This window comes from Micromys minutus (genome assembly GCF_963924665.1).
Source record: "Micromys minutus genome assembly, chromosome: 25".
Classification (NCBI taxonomy): Eukaryota; Metazoa; Chordata; class Mammalia; order Rodentia; family Muridae; genus Micromys; species Micromys minutus.
In genome coordinates this window covers 38,255,907-38,275,507 of record NC_137960.1, presented here as the reverse complement: position 1 = coordinate 38,275,507, position 19,601 = coordinate 38,255,907, and the positions used below count along the sequence as shown (strand labels likewise).

At 43.2% G+C, this 19,601-nt stretch overlaps 1 protein-coding gene across 1 annotated transcript in view; it reads left to right on the top strand.

The window, feature by feature from the left end:
- SEC63 (SEC63 homolog, protein translocation regulator) overlaps positions 1 to 10,193 on the top strand; it is a 69,794-nt gene extending 59,601 nt beyond the window's left edge. The window contains exons 19-21 of the mRNA XM_080937609.1: positions 3,209 to 3,307; positions 4,874 to 4,978; positions 6,601 to 10,193. Of these exons, the coding sequence (XP_080793735.1) occupies positions 3,209 to 3,307; positions 4,874 to 4,978; positions 6,601 to 6,744 (348 nt within the window). The 3' untranslated portion in view covers positions 6,745 to 10,193. The remainder of the gene's footprint in view (positions 1 to 3,208; positions 3,308 to 4,873; positions 4,979 to 6,600) is intronic.
- Positions 10,194 to 19,601: the final 9,408 nt, after the last annotated feature.

Genomic DNA, 19,601 nt, shown 5'->3' with positions numbered 1-19,601 from the left:
GCTTCTCAGTGGGCTGAGTGTGGCAGATGATGTCAGCGGAGACCTCATTACAACCCAGAGCACATCTGTTTAGACAGGGAGTGAGCACTTCTCCTGGCAGGAACAGTAGCCACTCAGTGAGCAAGTTGAGTGACCAGGCATCTGTTGTACGTTCCAGTGAGGGAGATACCTGCCCACTTGGGGTCTTTCCTGCCCAGTCTGTCCTCTCTTGGAGCCCTGCTTTCTGGGAACTCACCTCCCATTTGGGGAGATCTCAGTTAGGGCTGGAGGAAACCCTTGCCTCTGACCTTTCTAGGGGCTGAGGATGCTTCCCTGCCCCTGCCTGTGCTCAGCTGAGTTGCCAGCTTGCAGCACTATCCCACCAAGCCAAGGGAGACCACCTCGGCACTTCTGTGTGAACTGTCGGGCCAGGCCAGGCTTTCTGTGCCCCATGACCAGCAAGAAGCACGGGGAGGGCCCTCAGGCAGCACTGAGAAGGGACACAGGGCCCTGTCTCCCTGCAGATGTGTCTGCCTCTGCCTCTCTATTGGGATTAAAGGTGTGTGCCACCACGCCAACGTGCTTTGGGACTAAGCTATACTGTAAACAAAGTTTGAGTGTGGCTTCACTCATTCTTTTTATGCGGCAACAGCAAAGCGGACTACCTGTGAAGGCTCCATTAATGCTGTGTGCTGAGAATGTTAGCTTTGTATAACTTTGTATAGGAAACAAATACACAACTCGAAGAATATGTGATCACACTGTAAACCAGGAGAGATTGTTCTAGTTGTGGTTTGGGTCACCACTTAGCACACACCTTTAATCCTTCTGGCTGGAATAAAGCCATGCTCTTAGTACTCACCTTTAATCTCAAAAAAATTACGTTAGATTATAGAAGAAAGCAGCCATGTTTGAAAGTGATGTCTAATTAAGTGAAAGATTTGACAGAAAAGATTATGCCCAACTGTCATAAGAGGTTACTTAAGAGAAAGCAGTGCAGAGAGAAAAGTTTTACCAGGACAGTTGTACAGAGACAGGCTGCAGAGAGAGAACAAGCCAAGGAATGAGGAACCAGAAGATCTGAACAAATTGCTAGAGTTAGTTTGAGGCCAAGCAGAACAATTCAGTCAGAGGCCAAGAAAGAAGAGGGGTTTGTAAGGGTGGGGCCGGGAAGAGGGGAGGGAGGGGCTGCTGTGAACAAGATGTAAAGTGAATTTAAAAAACAAAACAATTTACGGGGTGGGGGGAGTCAGGTTTTGAATCAGTCAGCTTGGAGAGGAGTTTTGAACCAGAAGAGCTGAGTTGTCCAGTCAGCAAGAGATCTAGAGTCCAGTGAGAGAACTAGAAATGATGAGCGTATGAAGCAGTAATCTCAGAGGCTGAAAACATCTAGGCTCAGGTTAGATTGTACAGAAGCTAGAAGCTTCCAGAACTAGGTCTAGGTTAGCAGAGACAGTAAGTCTCTGAGTTGACAACTAATTCTGGCAAATAAGAGATACTTTCTCTGTCTCTCTCTCTCTCTCTGTCTCTCTGTCTCTCTGTCTCTCTCTCTCTCTCTCTCTCTCTCTCTCTCTCTCTCACACACACACACACACATACACATACAGACATACACACACAGGTAATCACTCTGCTACTCTTATAAGTGCACATGTGTGATTTACTTATTAGCCTTACTCATGCTAGTACTTTGTGGCATTGTTAAAAAGATACACCAAATAATGGAAAAGACAGGACCGACCAGTGAGATGGGTCAGTTAATACAGAGGAGCTTCCTGCTAGTTCTGCTGACCTGAGTTTTAACATATTGAAGGAGGGGACTGATTTCACTAGTTGTCCTGACACTCACATGACTGTCACAGTATTACAGGACCAGCATACATGCAAACATACACAAATATGCACACACAAAACCCACAAACATTTAAAAATGAGAAAGATAGTCAAGCAAAAATGTTTCTAAGGGATCTATTTTTAAAAAAGATTTATTTACATATTTTATGCATATGAGCACACTGTAGCTATCTTTGTAGACACACCAGAAGAGGGCATCAGATTCCATTACAGATGGTTGTGAGCCACCATGTGGTTGCTGGGAATTGAACTCAGAACCTCTGGAAGAGCAGTCAGTGCCCTTAACCACTGAGCCATGTCTCCAGCCCCTCTAAGTGACCTTTAAGGATAAAATAAATGGAAAAGGTATTGGTATGGGTTTAAGTATTTTCTGAAGAAATTATTTCAATAGAATTTTCTCTCTTTTTAAACAGGCTCTCTTTTAAGTGTTGGAAAATTGAGAGTTTCAGATAGTGCTGTTTTGACTAATGTATATTTAGCACATCCTGGAGTTTATTTGTAGCTTCCAACATTTTCCTTTAAACCACTTAAGCAAGGTATCTGCCCTACTCAGTCCTTAAAACAAGTGCTTATTTAGCAGTTCACTGTTGGAAATGCAGCACAGTGATAGTTGCTGGCACAAGGAGCTGTGTTTATTACTAAAATCATCTTCTGCCTTTTGTTGTATCATTTCTAATTCCCAGCTCTCATTGTGCACTCTTGTGGCAGTTTCCTAATGAGCTTTCTGTTGTTCAGATCTTTCTGAAGTTCAGCTAGAAATGCTGAGCTTTCTAAAACAGTACTATGCAATTAAAGATAGATACAAGCTTAGACCCTGAGGTGATCTCTTTTAAGATGTTGCCAGGCAGTTGGTGTCCCATGGTTTTAATCCCAACAATCAGGAGGCAGAGGCAGGTGGATCTCTGAGTTTGAGGCCAGCCTGGTCTACAGAGAGTTCAAGGACAGCCAGGGCTACACAAAAAAAAAAAAAAAAAAAAAAAAAAAAAAACCTGTTGGAAGGGAGGGAGGGAGGGAGGAAGAAAGGAAGGCAGTTTAATGTATTGTGCTGCCCAAGTCCCTTTTACTCATATATTATGATGGTAATAATTTATTTTGCTTTTTTAGAATACCTTTGTCATTTTAAAGTAAATTGTGGATTTTTAAGATTGAGATCTATTAGTAGTCTTTTATGAAGTTGTTGAAACTCCAAATATTATTTATAAAATTACTTGGGAAGTAATGAATGTATCTTGCAGTGGTTGTGTATACTTCCTACAATTGATCCAGGCACTATGTCATTGCTAAGGATGTAACAAGAATAGCATCTCCAAATAAAGACAAATTCAAACTTTTCCTAGTCCTCTCTGCTAACTTGTACTCTTTTTGTTTTTTGTAGGAAAAACAAGAGTGGTGGTGGCTGTATATTGCAGATAGGAAAGAACAAACATTAATATCCATGCCGTATCATGTGTGCACACTGAAGGACACAGAAGAGGTAATTAGCCAACAATATTTGTTTTAATATCTTACCTTTATGATGTTTCATTAAAATGTTAATAATTTGGCTTATTACATTTTGCTCATTGTATTTTCTTTGTTTTTGTTGAGTCCAGCCTGTACTACTTCTAGGGTGCATGATGATCTCCAGATACCTGCACTTAGGTGTATGTGCGCACACACACACACACACACACGCACGCACGCACGCACGTGCACATCTCATTTAGAATAAAAATAAATGTTTATTTTAATTTTAAGGAAGAGAGGATTAATCTCAGGAGGGTTATTCATGTTTGGCAGTTAGTCCTTTCCTTTTACTTCCATGGCAAGGTTAAGACACGGAAGTAAACTTGTTCTTAGTAGCACTCAGGAAGCAGAGAGACTTGATGGGAAATTAATACCTTTTTGGGCTTGTCTTGTATAGTTTTCTGTAATTTATACTTTATTTTTCTTCTGTGGATAGGTGTTAGGGTGGTAAAGGGCCTTATTAAAACTAATAAATCATTTTTTGAAATATAAGTATGTAATTCTTTTAAAATTGTTTTCATAATTTTGAATTTCATATATGAATATAATGAATTTTAGTTTTTTTTTAATCTATTCTTCCCTCTGATTTCTTCCCTTGCCCTTTGAAGCCCCTCATTCTAATTGTTTGTGTGTGTGTTTGTGTATGTGTGTTGTTGCCTACTGAGTTTTAATTAGGATGCTTGCATGCGTGTGAGTAAAAAGCTATTTCTTGGAGCCTGGGCACCTCTGTCCCCCAGCCACTTTCAACTGACAGCAGCAGTCCCTGGGAGGTTGTGGGTCCTGCTCAAGTCCAGGCTTATGTAGCTCACAGCTGCTGCAGTGAGAGTTCAGTGCAGTCATGTCCTCTAGACTTGTTTCTGTAGCAGATCTCCTTGCTCCAGCTCTGACATTCTTCTTGCCCCTTCCTCCTGAATCTTGGAGGGTTCTTTTTGGATTTTTAAAAAGAATTTATTTATTTATTTATTTGTTTGTTTGTTTGTTTGTTCGTTATATATGAGTACACTTTCGCTGTCTTCAAACGCATCAGAAGAGGGCATGAGATCCCATTACAGATAGTTGTGAGCCACCATGTGGTTGCGGGGAACTGAACTGAGGACCTCTGCAAGAGCAGTCAGTACTCCCAACCGCTGAGCCATCTCTCCAGCCCCCTCTTTTTGGATTTTTAAGGCATAGATTATTTATTCTGGTAATAAGAGAATTTGGTAAAAATACTTTTTATCTAGCCAAGTCTACTAATTCAGCATTTCATTTATTCATACTTTCATTCTTCATTTCTTTTCAGTTTTAAGGTAGCAGCATAGAATTTGGTTACTTTAATATACATTCTTGAATTATGTGCACAGAAAGAACCCCAGTAGTTCTGCTTAATTTGATGTCCTTTTTGTTTAGAGTTTATAGTAGAAGGGTTAGAACTCACACATGTTGTTAGTTATCATGAGAGCTGTGTAAATCATCTGCCCTGTCCTCTGAGCTAGGACGTTTAAGGCATTCTCCTCTTAATCCAGGTTTTAAATGTTGATTTGTATTTTCTTAGGTAGAACTGAAGTTTCCTGCACCAGGCAAGCCTGGAAATTATCAGTATACAGTGTTTCTGAGATCAGACTCCTATATGGGCTTGGATCAGATTAAACCACTGAAGGTAAGACAAGTGCACACAGACTCAGAGGATGCACATGTGATGTGGCTTTGAGCAAATGCCTGAGGAGGGTGTGGAGACATTTTCACTTTTGAAATGAAGAGTAGCTGAAGGAGAAAGATCATCTCACATGCTTTCAGTGATAGTGTTTTGAGAAGCCGGAGATTGGACTATAAGTTGCTTTAGTGGTCATTATAATGTGCTGTAACATGAGGTACATCTCAAGGCTTTTAAAAGGCTGGTGGTGGGGGTCGGGTGGGTGTTGTGGTAAATATTAAAAATGATGTGACTGGTTCCAGCGCATCACCACTCTGAAGTGCTCCCTGGCTCTCTCTGGCCCTGGCTCTTGCTCCCACGCTAGTTCCAGCTCCGTCGGGCCATATGGCACTCACTTTAATTTATCTCAGCAGCTCCATGCTGCCCCTAAGGACTCTCTGACCAAGTGGTCTGCGAGCTGTTCCAGTGTGGCACCTCTCCACACTGCTCCCTGCTAAATTACTATCATTTCTAAATTCCTCAGAAAATTAACCTTAGAATAACCACCTTAAGCCTCCCAAAGTCCAGGGAATCAGGGTGACGACTCTTCAGTGTCTTCTTTAAGCTGTACATGAGCTTTGATATCTGAAGGGTGTGGGAGGAGGCAGCTGGAAGCAACATGGAGGCAGACATAGACATTATCCTCTCTGCATCTCTGCACAGATGCAGGTTGTTATGAGTATTTTATTAGGGATGGGTACTTACAGGATGATTTGTGCTGTCTAAATGGGCAAATTATACATCAATTGGATGAGAGTTTATTGTGTGGCAACTTAACTGAGTTCAACAGAAGGTTCAGGGACATACCAAGCCCACCACAGAATTGGGATAAATTAATGTTAGTTCCGTATGGCCAATGAGGAGGGAACTGGTTGCACCCTTTTTAATGTTTACCTCAACAGGTTGGGGACAGGACTCACTTTTTTTCATAGACTTCATTGGAGTGTTTGTTAATGTCTGAAATGAGGATTTTTTTTTGGTTATTATTGTTTTGGTTTTTGTTTTTTTTTTTTTTTTTTTTTTTTAATCATGTTAAACTGTGTGTATGGTCTGAAGCAGACACTTTCAGTATTCATTTCTCTTGAGCTTTTCATACAAGTCACTCTCTTATACTACTGAGATTGTGTCACTGTTCAGAGTAAGGAGCCGATAAGGGGAGTCCATCTTTTCTCCAGAGAGAAAGTATTTCTTGTACTGGCTGTAGAATTTTACTTCACAGAAATCTTTGGAAGGTATACTTGAAGTTTTCTTCTATCAGCCAAAGACTTCTAATAAGAAATCACTCGGTGTTATTGCATAGAAATCATGGTTGTTAGTAATTTGTACCATAGAAATACTTTCTTAGATGGTTGAACTTCTGCAGAGTTGAAATGCTGAACTATATTAGAAATGGAATTACATTTCTGTCTAAGTATATTTAGTATTTTCTCTTTGTAGAACGAAGAATCTTTGTAATGAATGTGCTGAATTTAGAGTTGTAGCCACAAAATCCACTTCTTTGTGATTGACACGGTCCAAGAAAACCTTTACTAGATTTCTTTTCATCATTCCCCTCCAAATTTCTGACATGTGTATTTAATTGTTTATAGTTGGAAGTTCATGAGGCCAAACCTGTACCAGAAAACCACCCACAGTGGGACACAGCAATAGAAGGCGACGAAGACCAGGAAGATAGTGAAGGATTTGAAGACAGCTTTGAGGAAGAAGAGGAAGAAGAGGAAGGTGGTGACTAACCCGTCTGAGCGGACCACAGCGTTTGCACAGCCTTGCAAACATCTGCTGCTTTGTGAGTGATAATAAAGCAGGAGCAGTGGAGAACTGATGGGGAGGGAAGTGTTGGCGTCTTTACTAGAAACAGATGCAAGAAATGGCCATCGGTGCCATGGTACAATCTGAAAGGGGGTTTACAGCCTTTCAGGTATGGGGTGGTGCGTTTATCTCATCTGCAAATGATAATAAATCCTTTGATGTTACAACTGTCAGAAGTGTGGGCTGTGCGTTACCTGGTCAGATTATGCTCTCAGTAACAGTCAAGGTACATGAGAAACAATCTATAAATGAGGAACTCTTTGTTCAGCTTTAGTTTTAGTAAACATTAAAATATGATAAACATCACAAATATTTTTTAAGTAACGTCTGCTCAAGTTTTTAATCTGTTAGTAAGCTCTATTATTCATTTATCAATATTTTACAAATGGTAAGATTGTAACAGTTCCATATGTGAGTTGAAACCTTAGTTTTCCTCTATCTTGGCCATAACTTAGCATTCTCACACATTCCACATAATACAGAGGGCTACATTTTAGAATTTTCTGTTCTCAATTGCCCAGAGTTAGCAGACATTATAAAGTGGCGTTGAGTGTCCTCCAGCCTCTTACAGCCTCTGGTGGGGTCAGTGTAGGGTCTAGTTCATCTGATAAGCTGCAGGGCCAAAAGTGGTTGTGGGACCGCACGTTCTCTGATGCTTGCTTTACTGCCATTCAACTTCTCAGAAAAGGTTCACTATTAAAGCTGAACTACATTCGTAGCTTTTAATCTACCTGACTCTGTCAGAAGCCTTTTAAAGACAGTAAATACAACATACAAAGGAGGCAGTTTTATATTCATTTGACTCATTTTATGTTTGTAATTGTGTGTCTTTTTACTCCTAGAGAAAGGGCATAAATAGGGTAATGTTTTATTTTTCAACTCAGAGTTTAATATTGTACCTCACAGTGAAAGTGACTGCTATCTCTGTATACTCTGGGAAACCCAGGAGGAAGAACTCTTCTCTCAGTTAGTACAACCTAAAAGGGCAGTGCTCAACATAGAGTAGAAATGTGTGTGTGATGAGTCACTGAGGTCAGAGGAATATTTTTATTACTAGACATAGAGGACACACAAGTCTACAATACTATAAGACTGACTGCAATAATCCTATCAAACTCTCCATAGGCCAAAGTACTGTTGCAATACTAACTTATGACCTTGTTTATTTAAAAGGTTGCTACTCTTCCTGCAGAATTATTGCTGGTATTTTGTTACTACAGTAGTTGGAAATAAAATTTGAAAATTACCAAAAATTACAAATTTTTTGTTGTTGTTCTAAATTTAAGATGTAACACTTAACAGCTGTTCTCATTGGAACCTTGCTCCCTGGGTAAATGAGCCCTTCCTTCCTCTGCAGGCACGAGTGTGTGGGTTTGCCTTCAGATCGAGTCTTACCAGGAAGCTCCAGGGTTGGCTGTAGCTGCTAGACATGCAGGTGTGAGGGAGTGAGTCAGCGTGTCAGGTGAGACGACGAGCAGACTCGGGACAGTGTGCTGTTTGCATTTCTGACTCACGCTCGTAGCCATGCTCAGGTCCCTAGTGACTGTCCAGACAGCTGGCTTCTCTGCTTTGAGATTGTCTGCTGAGTATTTTACACCATGCTTACAAAACAGCATGTCTTCCATGATTTGAAATTCCAACAGTTTGCTTATATCTGCCCATTTTGTGATGTGTATGAACATTTCAACCTAGAGAACCAGTTTTCTCTGACAAGCACTTAGGTGAAAGGTGTCAGTTAGGGTGCTCATCTCTTCTCAGACTCTAAACCCACATCCCTTTGTCCTCTACATTAGTATTTTGTCCTAGCTTGTGTTCAGTTAAAAGGAAGTAGTGGCATTGATTATATATGAAATTAAGTAGTTTACATTGTGTAAGAGTTTTAAGTCTCTACATTTGTAGAGTATCTGTCAAAATACAGCTTTCCACAAGGAGACTTACAGTCGTCAGAAGTGTGGCAGGTGCAAAGGTTAACATTGGAAGACCTGACTGAGGTCTCAGACCCGAAAGTAGATACTTGCGTTCTTTAAAATTTTGTGGGGTTTTTTTTGTGTGTGTGTGTGTTTTTTTTTTTTTTTTTTTGTTTTGTTTTGTTTTGTTTTGTTTTGTTTTGTTTTGTTTTTTTGAATTAAGATTCTGAATATGGAGCGATCTTGTCTTTGCTCTGCCTTTCCCAGCATGCCCTGGGGATGGACAAGAACAGGCTGTTGAGTGGCACCATTCTACTGCTTGTCGGGGAGCTCAGTCCTATATGAGGAGTAGAAGTGGAACGAGGTTCCCGTGTAGAGCCAGGGAGTGTACTGAGGCTTTCTTAGTGTGATTTGACTTGGTTTTGTGTTTTTGAAACTCACTATATAGCCTAGGCTGGCCTTGAACTCACAGAGTAGCCCAGGTTGTGGACCTTGTGATCCTCCTCTAGCCTCAGCCTCTTGAGTAATAGGATTACAGGCAAGAGCCACCACACCTGGTGTTAAACATATTTACTACATTTATTCAGGTATCTGCTCCAGCTGGCTCCTACCATACACTGGAGTGTTGTTCAGTAATAATGTGTATTTCAAATGCACTACATGTCTTTGAGGGATTGTTTATCATGTATGTACTGAGTTTCTGTGTCCAGGCTCTGTCTTTAGGCACCACAGCTATATGGACACTCTCTGTGTTAAGGACTTAGCTTGGACTTAGTTGGCACATGGTGGGAATTGCATTTTCTTCCTCCCTTGGCACAGTGGCCAATGTTTAGGATGCTTCCCTCTTTCTTTTACTTCACTTTCTTCTGTTGTTTGTTCGTTTGCTTGACCTTGGCACTAGGCAGAGGAATTATTTTTTTAGAACTAGTTATTAAGTTGGCCTTTACCTATCTATCCCCTTATCCCCTGTGGATAAAGCAACATGCATCTTTTGTTTTTAAATGCTTCTTTTTTGAAGCATTTTCTCAACTCTATGAATCCCCTATTTAGTCTGCCTTAACGTGAAACAACGATCAGTGAGCCGTAGCGTGACATTTCACCAGCTGCGCAGCAGTTAGTTAAGTGTGTCTCCAGATGTTCGCATCATCGTACACTTAAACTTGACACTAGGGCTATTTTACAGACCTTGACAAACAAAGCAGATGCCACCTTGTACACTTTCCTGTAACTGAGCTAAGAACCCAAACAGCACTCATGGGCATGCTTCAGAAGTGTGGTTTCAGGCAGGGCTGTGCATCCTGGGGGCATGCAGATACTAAGTCCACTGAGAAAATGTTAAAATCATGACTCTTTGTATTTAATCTCATCCTTTTAAATTTCTATTTTTATGTGTTTTATAATGTACATAATATATTGTACAGTTGTACACTTATATAATTTATAAATAAATAATACATTTATTGGTGCATTATTTTCTTTCTGATTTGGGTGTGTGGTGAAAACATTTGGATACTACTGTTCTGCGGTATAGCTAGGATGACGGTTCAGTGAACTGAAGCTTGGGGCTTTTGGCGCTCTGCTGTTTGAGTTGACAGTGACACACTCTCTCTAGATCTCCTGCTGCCCACAGAGAGGAGCTGACGGCTGCCCTGCCCTGAGCCTGGCAGTTGTTACTGCTGCTGACTAAAGCTACTGTGGGGAGGACCATCCTTCTAGGGCAGAAGGATCCCAACCCACAACGTGGTAGCAGGGTCCACCATTTAGGTGTAAGCAGATTGTAAACATCAGTTACCTTTTATTTTCCAGCCTGGTTCCAGTAGAGGGTGATAGGGCCATAATTAATTTTCTTTATGAAGAATGGTTAAGACTAAACCAAGATTTCAAAAAAAATTTTTTTTTTAGTATGGTGTCAGCTATCAAGGACCTGACATTTTTCTCTCTGTGCAAGCTAATTTGCCACATTTTCTGGGTACTAGCTTCAACTTCCAGGTCAGGCACACCATGTCACCCAAACTTCTCCTGTCCTCCAAGTTACACGTGGGCGATGCCAAGTGGCAGGTTCACATTGTATATGTCAGTAGAGAAACTTTGAGCTGAGAAACCTAGCTCTCTGTCTGTGTGGACAAACCTGTTTACTCTTCACTGCTGTAGCAGTAAACGTGTCCTCCAGGGACATGAGGGAAATGATGCCTGTCTACCATGGCATCTATCAGTTTGTGAAAAGGGCATTGTGCAACCAAAATGCGTGTGTGTGTGTGTGTGCGCGCGCCCATATGCACGCTGAAGTGTATCTAAAGGTAAGATTCAGCATGGCCTTTCAGCATGTGGTGTGAGATACGGTATACATAAATAACATTATACCAGGAGGTGCAGGGCACTTACTTTCAGTGGAATATGTCCTTAGTTTGGGGCGGGGGAGGGGGGAGGCTCAGTAGTTAAGAGCACTGGCTGCTCTTCCAGGGGTCCTGAGTTCAAGTCCCAGCAACCACATGGTGACTCACAACCATCTGTGATGAGATCTGATGCCCTCTTCTGGTGTTTCTGAAGACAGCGACACTGTACTTATATATAACAAATGAATGAATCTTTAAAAATATCAATCTCACTTGATAATATACATTTAAGCCTCTCACAAATGTTTTCTCTTACTATAGCTTTGTTTCATGATAGTTCACTTAACATGCAACAACTTATCTATACATTGAATTCAGTCTGCTGCAGAGGGATAGGGGCTTTCTGAAAAGTGGTCATTACCTGTTGTCCATTGTATGTAACCTTAGACGTTTTCCCTCGCATCCTGCCAGGTTGCTGTAGGCCTCTGCTTGAAATAATCAAGGAGCCTCTGAAAGCCTGTTCTGAATAAGATCACTAGTCCTCATTGTCCTCTGAGGGGAGACTGCTTATTGCTTTAATTGTCTCTAACATCTCACTTAGAGATACTGCAGAGAACAGAGAGGGTGACCGCATTTGCCAGTGAGAATTTTTATTTAAAAAAATGCACAAGGCAAGTTCAGTGAAGGACTGGGATGCTGGACTTTGACCCGGGTGGAGATTTCTTGGGAACATAGCAGGCAGTGAGAGGCTGGGGTAACCCTGCCTCCTCATTCCCATGCACCACCACCCTTCCTCCATCCTGTTAACTTGTCAGTCTTCACAATCACAGCCAAAGGTTCTCCAGCTTCTTAATTTCTTGATTCTCTGCCACATTCTTGGAACTCTAGTCACTTCCCTTCAAAAGCTTACTGTTCCTCTTGACAACACATTAAACACACAGGGTGGTGGCAAGGAGAATGGAGAGGGGCAGGAGAGATGCCCATGTGACAGGCTCCAAGGCACCCTCTTTGGCTCAGAGCTCCAGCTTCAGAACTTGCAGTTAGGTTTTCCCACGATCCCTCGGAGCGCCTGCCCCACCTACCCACCCCTACTCACAGGTCTGCGTCTATTATGATGGAAATTCTGTGGGTTAATGTGATTATCTGAGAAGTGCTTTTGAGAGTGGGGCTGAGACTAGTGTTAGGATCCACTGCAGCATTTCTCTGCACAAGGCAAGCCCCTGTGTCTTTCAAGTCTACTGACTTAATGACAGGGTATCCCACCAAATGTCAGGAGTGACAGACACCTCAGGAGCAGCATGTTTCACATGGAGTTTAAGTTATGCAACACTAAAGACTAACAGAATTCCTGTTCAGTATGTTACATGGAACAATTTTTCAGAGCATAAAATCTTTAAAAAGCCTTTCATCTCCCAATTTCTGGAACTTTCTTTTGTGCTTAGCATCCAGTTGATCTAAGTAAGTCCCTCCAAAGAAAGGCACATGCAAACGGTCTTTGAGGCTTGGGCCCGAAGCTCCTTCTGTGCAGGAGTGTGTGGGAGTGCTGAGAACTCTCCAGCTCTGTTCCAGAGACACTTGCCTCTGTCTTTCCCCTCTGAGAGTCAAACAGGTATGAAGAAGGAACATTAAGAACAAAGAGCCAGAGAAGAGGGGTTTTTACATCCGGGGAGCCGCATTGGAAACCCAGGCATTCCTGTGCACGTTGCAAAGCCCCCATTTCTTTATCTTTCCAATGCATGCATGGAAGTGGAGGCTAACAGAATCGAGTCCTAGTGTGATCAGCAACTCTGCCTCACCAACCCACCTCGGCCACGGTGTTCCCTGCAGTGGGCCTGGGGTCACATATGACTTAGCCTCTAGCTCAGAGTCCGCAGGCTGCAACAGCACAGTGTCCAGCTGTATCCAGCTTTGTGAGATTCCAAGTTGGGTGAGCCTGTGTTAGCTAAAAGCATGAAGGTATTTTCTTAAATCCCTCTCAAGTCAGGGATTCAAGTGTTCACTGTAGATCTGTCTTGAGAGGAGTGGTATGTTCTCCCTCAGTCTTGAATGTGGCCCGAGGAGCCCAAGAGAGACACAGAAGTTCAAAACTCCCCTCCCCACTCATTCGCTGTTTCCCACAGTGTGGGCCCAAGAGCCTTCACTTTTATCACCTTAACCCAGAGTATTATGAAGATCTGCTCAAGATACCCTTCTTATCAGATCAGATACTTGTTTGCTTCTTCCTGCCCAGAGATAGAATCTAGGGCCCTGGGCATGCTAAGAAGCACACTGGGCTATGTTCCCAGCACATCTCCCCCATACACACACACCTTCAAGTGATACGGGCTTATTCTTCAACCTTCTTAGTAAATTGTCTAATTCGCACTCCTGCTGGAATTACAGGCCTGGCTTGGAGAATTTTTTGATGTTGACATGAAGGCCGAAGACAAAGGGAGAAAGAAATGAGCATGCTGGGTCTGTTACGAGTACTGTCCTGGGAATGTCACTAGGATCGACTTCAGAGGCTCCTAAAAGCTCTTCTAAGCTCCATTTGCTGGTACCTAGTTACTAAAATTCACCCCAGCAATATACCCCAGTAAAATAAGACATACTCAAGATTGTCCCATGTAGGGCACGGTCTACATGGTTTCCTTACCTCTGGGCTACTGTTGCCCTTGGTACGAGGCTTACAAAGTAACTGAAGTCTAGCTGATTGCACAGTACACTGTTGAACTGAAATGTGACTGGTGGCCTGCTCAGATATTGGAGGGTGAGACTCCCTGTTATTTCCCATGACCCTGGGTTAGGGTTAGGCTTGGAGTTAGGGTTGGATGTGGTTAAAAAAAAAAGAAAAAAGAAAAAACTTAAAAATCTCAGCGCAGGGCTTGTGAAGTTGGGTCAAGAAGAGGAGTGTCAGGAAGCAAGCCAGGAGACCATGGTGTCCACAAGTCCTGACAGCATGCTGTCGAGACTGGGGTTCACAGCTGCTAGAAGTCCAGCAGATGAGGACTGGGAAGTGACTTTTCCAGCAGAGGAGATGGTGCTGGAGTCATATGAACAGTTCCAGCAAACTGCCAGGGTGAGAGGCTAGGAGTTAACAAAGCCGCAGGATTAACTCACAGCGGACGTCAGGCGTGACCGGAAGACTCCATGTGTTCCCTGGAAGGTCAGAGCAAAGCAAGGATGTCTGTTTCCACCACGTCTGTTCAACCTGAAGCTGGGATGTCCAGCGTGATCAATCAGGGAAGAGGGAGAAACAAAAGGCACCAAAATTGGAAAGAAAAAACAAGATTATTTCTGTTCACACACACGCTAAGATTCTATATATATGCAGAGAAACCTGGTAGAACTCACAGATAAATTCCTCTAAAGTTGCTGAATGCAAATATAGCATATGGAAGCAAATTGCTTTACTGTACACTATAGTCTGAGAAGGGATTCAGAAAAGATGATTCCATTGACGGTCATCAGAAGGAGTTAAAGTGTTAGGACTAGACCACGGTGGGGAGAACTATAAAGCATTGCTGGAAGAAATGGAAGAGGACAGATCCCATGCTCATGACGGAAGGTTGAAGATGAGCGAGGCTCAGTACTACTTCCTTATCTACAATCAGGAGGAACCCCAGAGGATTTGCTCAGTTTCTCATTTTGTTTTTACAGGAACAGAAAAACAGTCTTAAACTTTATGTGGAACTTCAGGGGAGCCCGTGGGCTGGGGATGAGAACAAAGCTAAAGGAGCCACTTGTCTTCATTTTAAAGCTTACTATATTACAGTAATCAAAAGAGCATGCTGCTGGCATAGTGACAGACAGACAGACAGACAGACAGGGAATAGAGAGCCTAGAAATAAGTCTTTGCCATATGTGATCAAATAAGTTTTTGTTGGTTGTTTGTCCATTTTGTTGTTGTTGTTGTTTTCTTTTGTTTGAGACAGGGTCTTTGTGTAGTCCTGACTGTTCTGGAACTCACAGCGAAGATCTGGCAGACAGGAAATCACAGAGATCTGCTTGCCTCTGCCTAAAGGGCTGCTAGGCTTAAGAGAACGCACCACCACATCCATATCGGTCGTTTTTAACAAAGGTATCCAGACCAGTCAGTTGAGAAAAGATGGCATTTTCAACAAATGGGGCTGCAGTGGCAAGACATGCATAGGTAAGGAATGAACTTGGAACCTTACTTACTAGCATCATATACAAAAATCAGCTCACAAAGAACTAAAGAGCTAACTGTACTAAGACCTAAGGCTACAAAAAAAATTCCCAGGGAAAAAAAACTGGAGACCCTTCATGCTCTTAGATCTAGCAGTTATCACTTGGATAGGACACCTAAGTCATGCACAACAAAATTTTTAAAATAGGCAAATTGGACTTCATGGAAAGCATCTGTAAGCCTAGCTCTTTGGAAGGACCAAATTTTCAGGGGCAGCCTGGGTTATACAGGAAAACATCCTTTTAAAAATGGAGAGGAACAGAGGGACAACATAGAGGAAATGCTGCAAAGTGGAAAAATACATAAGTTAAAACATTCATAAAATAATATTTGCTTATAACTATGTGTGTGTGTGTATATATATATATATATATCCTGAATATATAGAGAGGTTAAAAACTCACTAAAAAACAAGCTACCTGGTTAAAAATTGGGCAAAGGCTTGGGTAAGTACTTCTCCAAAGACCATAAGAAAATGCAAGTGAATCTGTGAGAAGTTGCTCAGTCATTCAACTACACACGTGCAGGTGTCAGTAAGCTGGCGACTGCAAAGAAAAGGATGTAGTAACTGTTGACAAGTAGACAAGGAAGCTGGGACTTTTGATTCCCAAATGCCACCACAGCAGATCCTCAAAAAGGCAGTAGACTTGTCAGTTGGCCTGGGAGAACTGTCTCTGCTGTGTACCTGAAATGACAGCAGATGTTGGTGCAGTGTGATCCTTGATGTAGGTTTGGTTTCTTTAAAAACCCAGTTATGTGATTATGGTTTTGTGGGATATGGGCTGCTTCACATTGTCCACAGTAGCTAGCTGAGTATGATGCATTTCATGTTTTGGCAGCTGAAGATAGTTTATGTTTGGAATTCTGGGGGCTCTTGAGGGTATAAAACATACCAGAGTTCTGAAAGGTTGGAGAGGCTGCTGCTCCCCCTGCTGGTGGTGGTTTCTGTTGCTGTGGCTTGTCAAGTGGTTGTGAGCAAGGAAGAAATGGGATATTTTGATGATTAATTTCAACATTGCCCCAAGAAACTCCTAGTCAGCAGGAAGTAGTCTAATGAGATGAACGCCCCCTTTCCCTCTAACCTTCTTTCTCTCCTACCTAGAGTTAGGGGGTTGGGTGGGGTTGGAGTGGAGAAGGGTGGTAGGTAAAAGAACCCAATAAAGTAGCCAAAAAAGAACCTTTACAGGAAATGACACAAACACCTATTGTTAAATGAACTGGCGAAATGACTGGCTATTCAGCCTATGCTAATGCACACACAAACCTTGACATCATATACATTGTTGTATGAGAAACCTAAGTCACAAAAGCTAACTGCTCTGTGATTCTCGGTATTTGAGGCACTTTACTGTTGTCCAAAGCCTAGAGGCAGAAAGTAAACCAGTAGTTTCTGGGGCTGGAGGGAGGGAAGGCAGGGAGTTACAGGGCAATGGGTACAGCACTTCTGTTACGAGACGTCGCCCACGAGTGTACTTGAAGAATGCGCTGGAGGATGCATACCAAACGTCTAATATGGTAACTTTTATTTTGTGTAATATGCCACACTAAGATAAAAATGTTGAGGGGAGAGGAGATCTTGTTTGGTATTGGGATCAGAGTCTACAAGCAGAGAACGGGATGTGGGAGGCAAGCGGGGGTGGTGTGTGACGAGAGGCATTTTAGGGTACGGTATGGTGACAACAGCATGTCCGTCAGGGGGAAGGAATGATACATGGTCCCGTCTCGTGCCTGTACAACAACTAAACCCAGGGGGCATCTAATTCTAACTCTGACAGGCAAAGCAATGGGGTCTTTTAGAAAATAGTATAGAATATGTTTATGACCCAGGGGTGGGAAAAAGAAATTTTAAACAGGATACAATAAACATTTTTCAATAGGAAAACCAAATTGAGAAGTCGAGTTGTATTTGAATGACGAGTCTCTTGTTTCTCAAAGACAGTGAGGAAGCATCAGAAGGAAGCCACAGAGTGGGGAAGGTATCTGCTCCTTAAAGGGCAGAGAACTGGCCTTTCTACTAAACAAAACCACAACAAATTGGTTTTTTTTTTTTTTTTTTTTTTTTTTTAAGTGCTGGGGGTTTGGGTTGGGGACTCAGGTGGGAAATGGGCTAATGAATTGAAAAGGGCCCTTCCTAGTTTTGGGGGAGGACAGATCCTGAGGGGTTGAAGTACAAAAGACTTCCCCCCCCCCCAAATGTTTCTTAGAAATCAAGACTCTCTCGAGCAAAGGCAGGAAGAAGCATCTTGGACGGGGGAAAGAAGCTGGACCCAGTGCGGACCCGGGCAAACCTGGGCAAACCTGGCAGGAAGCTCAGGTGTGAACACTGTTCCTTGTCATGTATTGACAGACGGCTGTGCCCGTACCCCTCTCAGCAGTAGAGCTGAGCCACCCGGGAAGTGCCCTTGAGTAAAATGGTTTGTAGGGGTCTGGAGATTCGGCTGGGCAGCTACAGTGCCTTCTCTTACAGAGGATGGAGTTCGATTCCCAGCACCCGTATCAGGCCGACTACAATGCTGTGTAACTCCAGGTTCAGGGGATCTGATGCCCTCTTCTGGTCTCTCTGGGCGCTGCACTTGTGTAATATCCTCCCCACACACGTACACATAATTAAAAATGAAACTCTTTAAAGTGGTTCTGTGTGGTGAAGGCGAATTCCAAAGAGCTGTTGGCTGTCTGTAGCTGGCCCCATGCTTTGCAGATGGGCAGTAAGTTCTTCCTTGATCCAGTCTACCACATTGCATAAAACCCAACAGCTCCGTGGCCAAAGAATCCCTGAACAGCTATTGGGGCTCTTTGTCCACCAGAGAAAGAAAAACGAAAACACGACAAAACTCTGAACTCACCAGAATGGTTAAAACTGAAGAGGATAATTAGATGCCAGGCTTGGGGGAGGGCATGGGGGGGCTTTAACAACTGGAGACTGCTTTCTACCTGGAAGAAGCGAAACCTGCAAATCCCATTGTAGACAAACTGCCATCAGCCACTAAGTTGCAGTTGCACAGAGACCGTGACCTTGAAGTTGCCCGTCTAAGTCTTTCCCCAATAGAAATGTGTGCTCGAAGGTCCCATAGACACACGGAAGGGTGTTTGCAGAAGTTCTTTGAGTGACAGCCCCAAACTAGAAGCAACCCAAAAGGCTATCAAAAACAATGGGTAATTAATCGTATTGCTCTATGTATAAAAGTTATGGGGAGCAGCCTTCAAGACAGTCCTCAGTACCCCCCCCCACACTCATATCATTGTGTGGTCCCCTCCCATAGACAAGGTTTAGGCTCTGTGATGAGTAATGGTGGGGGACTGTGTCCCGCGCAACCGTCTCGCCTGCAAGAACGACGCGGCACACAAAATAGAATCCTTCTGCGGTAAACTTTATTAATCTGGAAAAACCGGTACTTGCTTCACGTAACGAAAAAGACGGAGAAAACCAAGAGATCCAAGGAGACGAACAGGACGAACAAGCTCCACGAGACGGCCGAAAACCAACGGGAGAAAGAGAGGAAGAAGAGAGGAAGAGAGAGAGGAAGAGAGAGGAAGAGAGAGAGGAAGAGAGAGGAAGAGAGAGGAAGAGAGAGAGGAGCTATCCAGCCCGTCCCCTATAAAGGGATCAGTCCTTGCCTTGGACGCGGAGCCCCCTGATTGGTTGAAACTCACCAGGCCCTATGACGCCACGGGAGAGGCGGAACTCATGAAGCGGAAGTTACCCAGCCTGTGTGCACATGGCTTGTTTACTGCTAACTCCAGCCAGATATCAGCGCCATCTTGTAATGACGGAAGCGTGGGAATGTGTGGGCGGCGCCCCACATCTCCCCCTATCTTTTATACTTTGAGCAAAGTAGGACACCCATATTAGGAGGGCGGAGATAGAGGTCAAATCCTCATTAAGGTGTATAAAGACCATGTACAGGAGTAACCGCTAGGCCTTTTGTAGCCCGCAGTACACCTGACCTGTCACTCTGCCGTTTTTCTGAGGGAGGGACACTGGGGCAGGAAACCCTCAAACAAATGGCTTATCTCCCGGAGAATGCCCCGCGACCAGGGGTTTCTCAGTGCGATGCTAAGCTCGGCATCCCTCATGGGCTGCTCAAACCAGACACTCTAATCCTGTGCAATGAACCGAAGTTCTAGGAGTGCAAGAGCTGTCTGGCCGGCGACCTACTGCTTAAGCAAAGACAAACAGATATCGGCTGATGCTGCATGTTCTAGAGCGACCGGCGCTTGGGCAGTAACCACCTTGTCTCTTTTTTGTTTGGGCCTCGAGCTTACAAACCAGCCAGAGAAGCAACGCAAGTCCGCAGCAAAGGATTGCTCCCAAGAGTCCCACCCCCACCCAAGTTAGTATTGGGGGTGAAAAG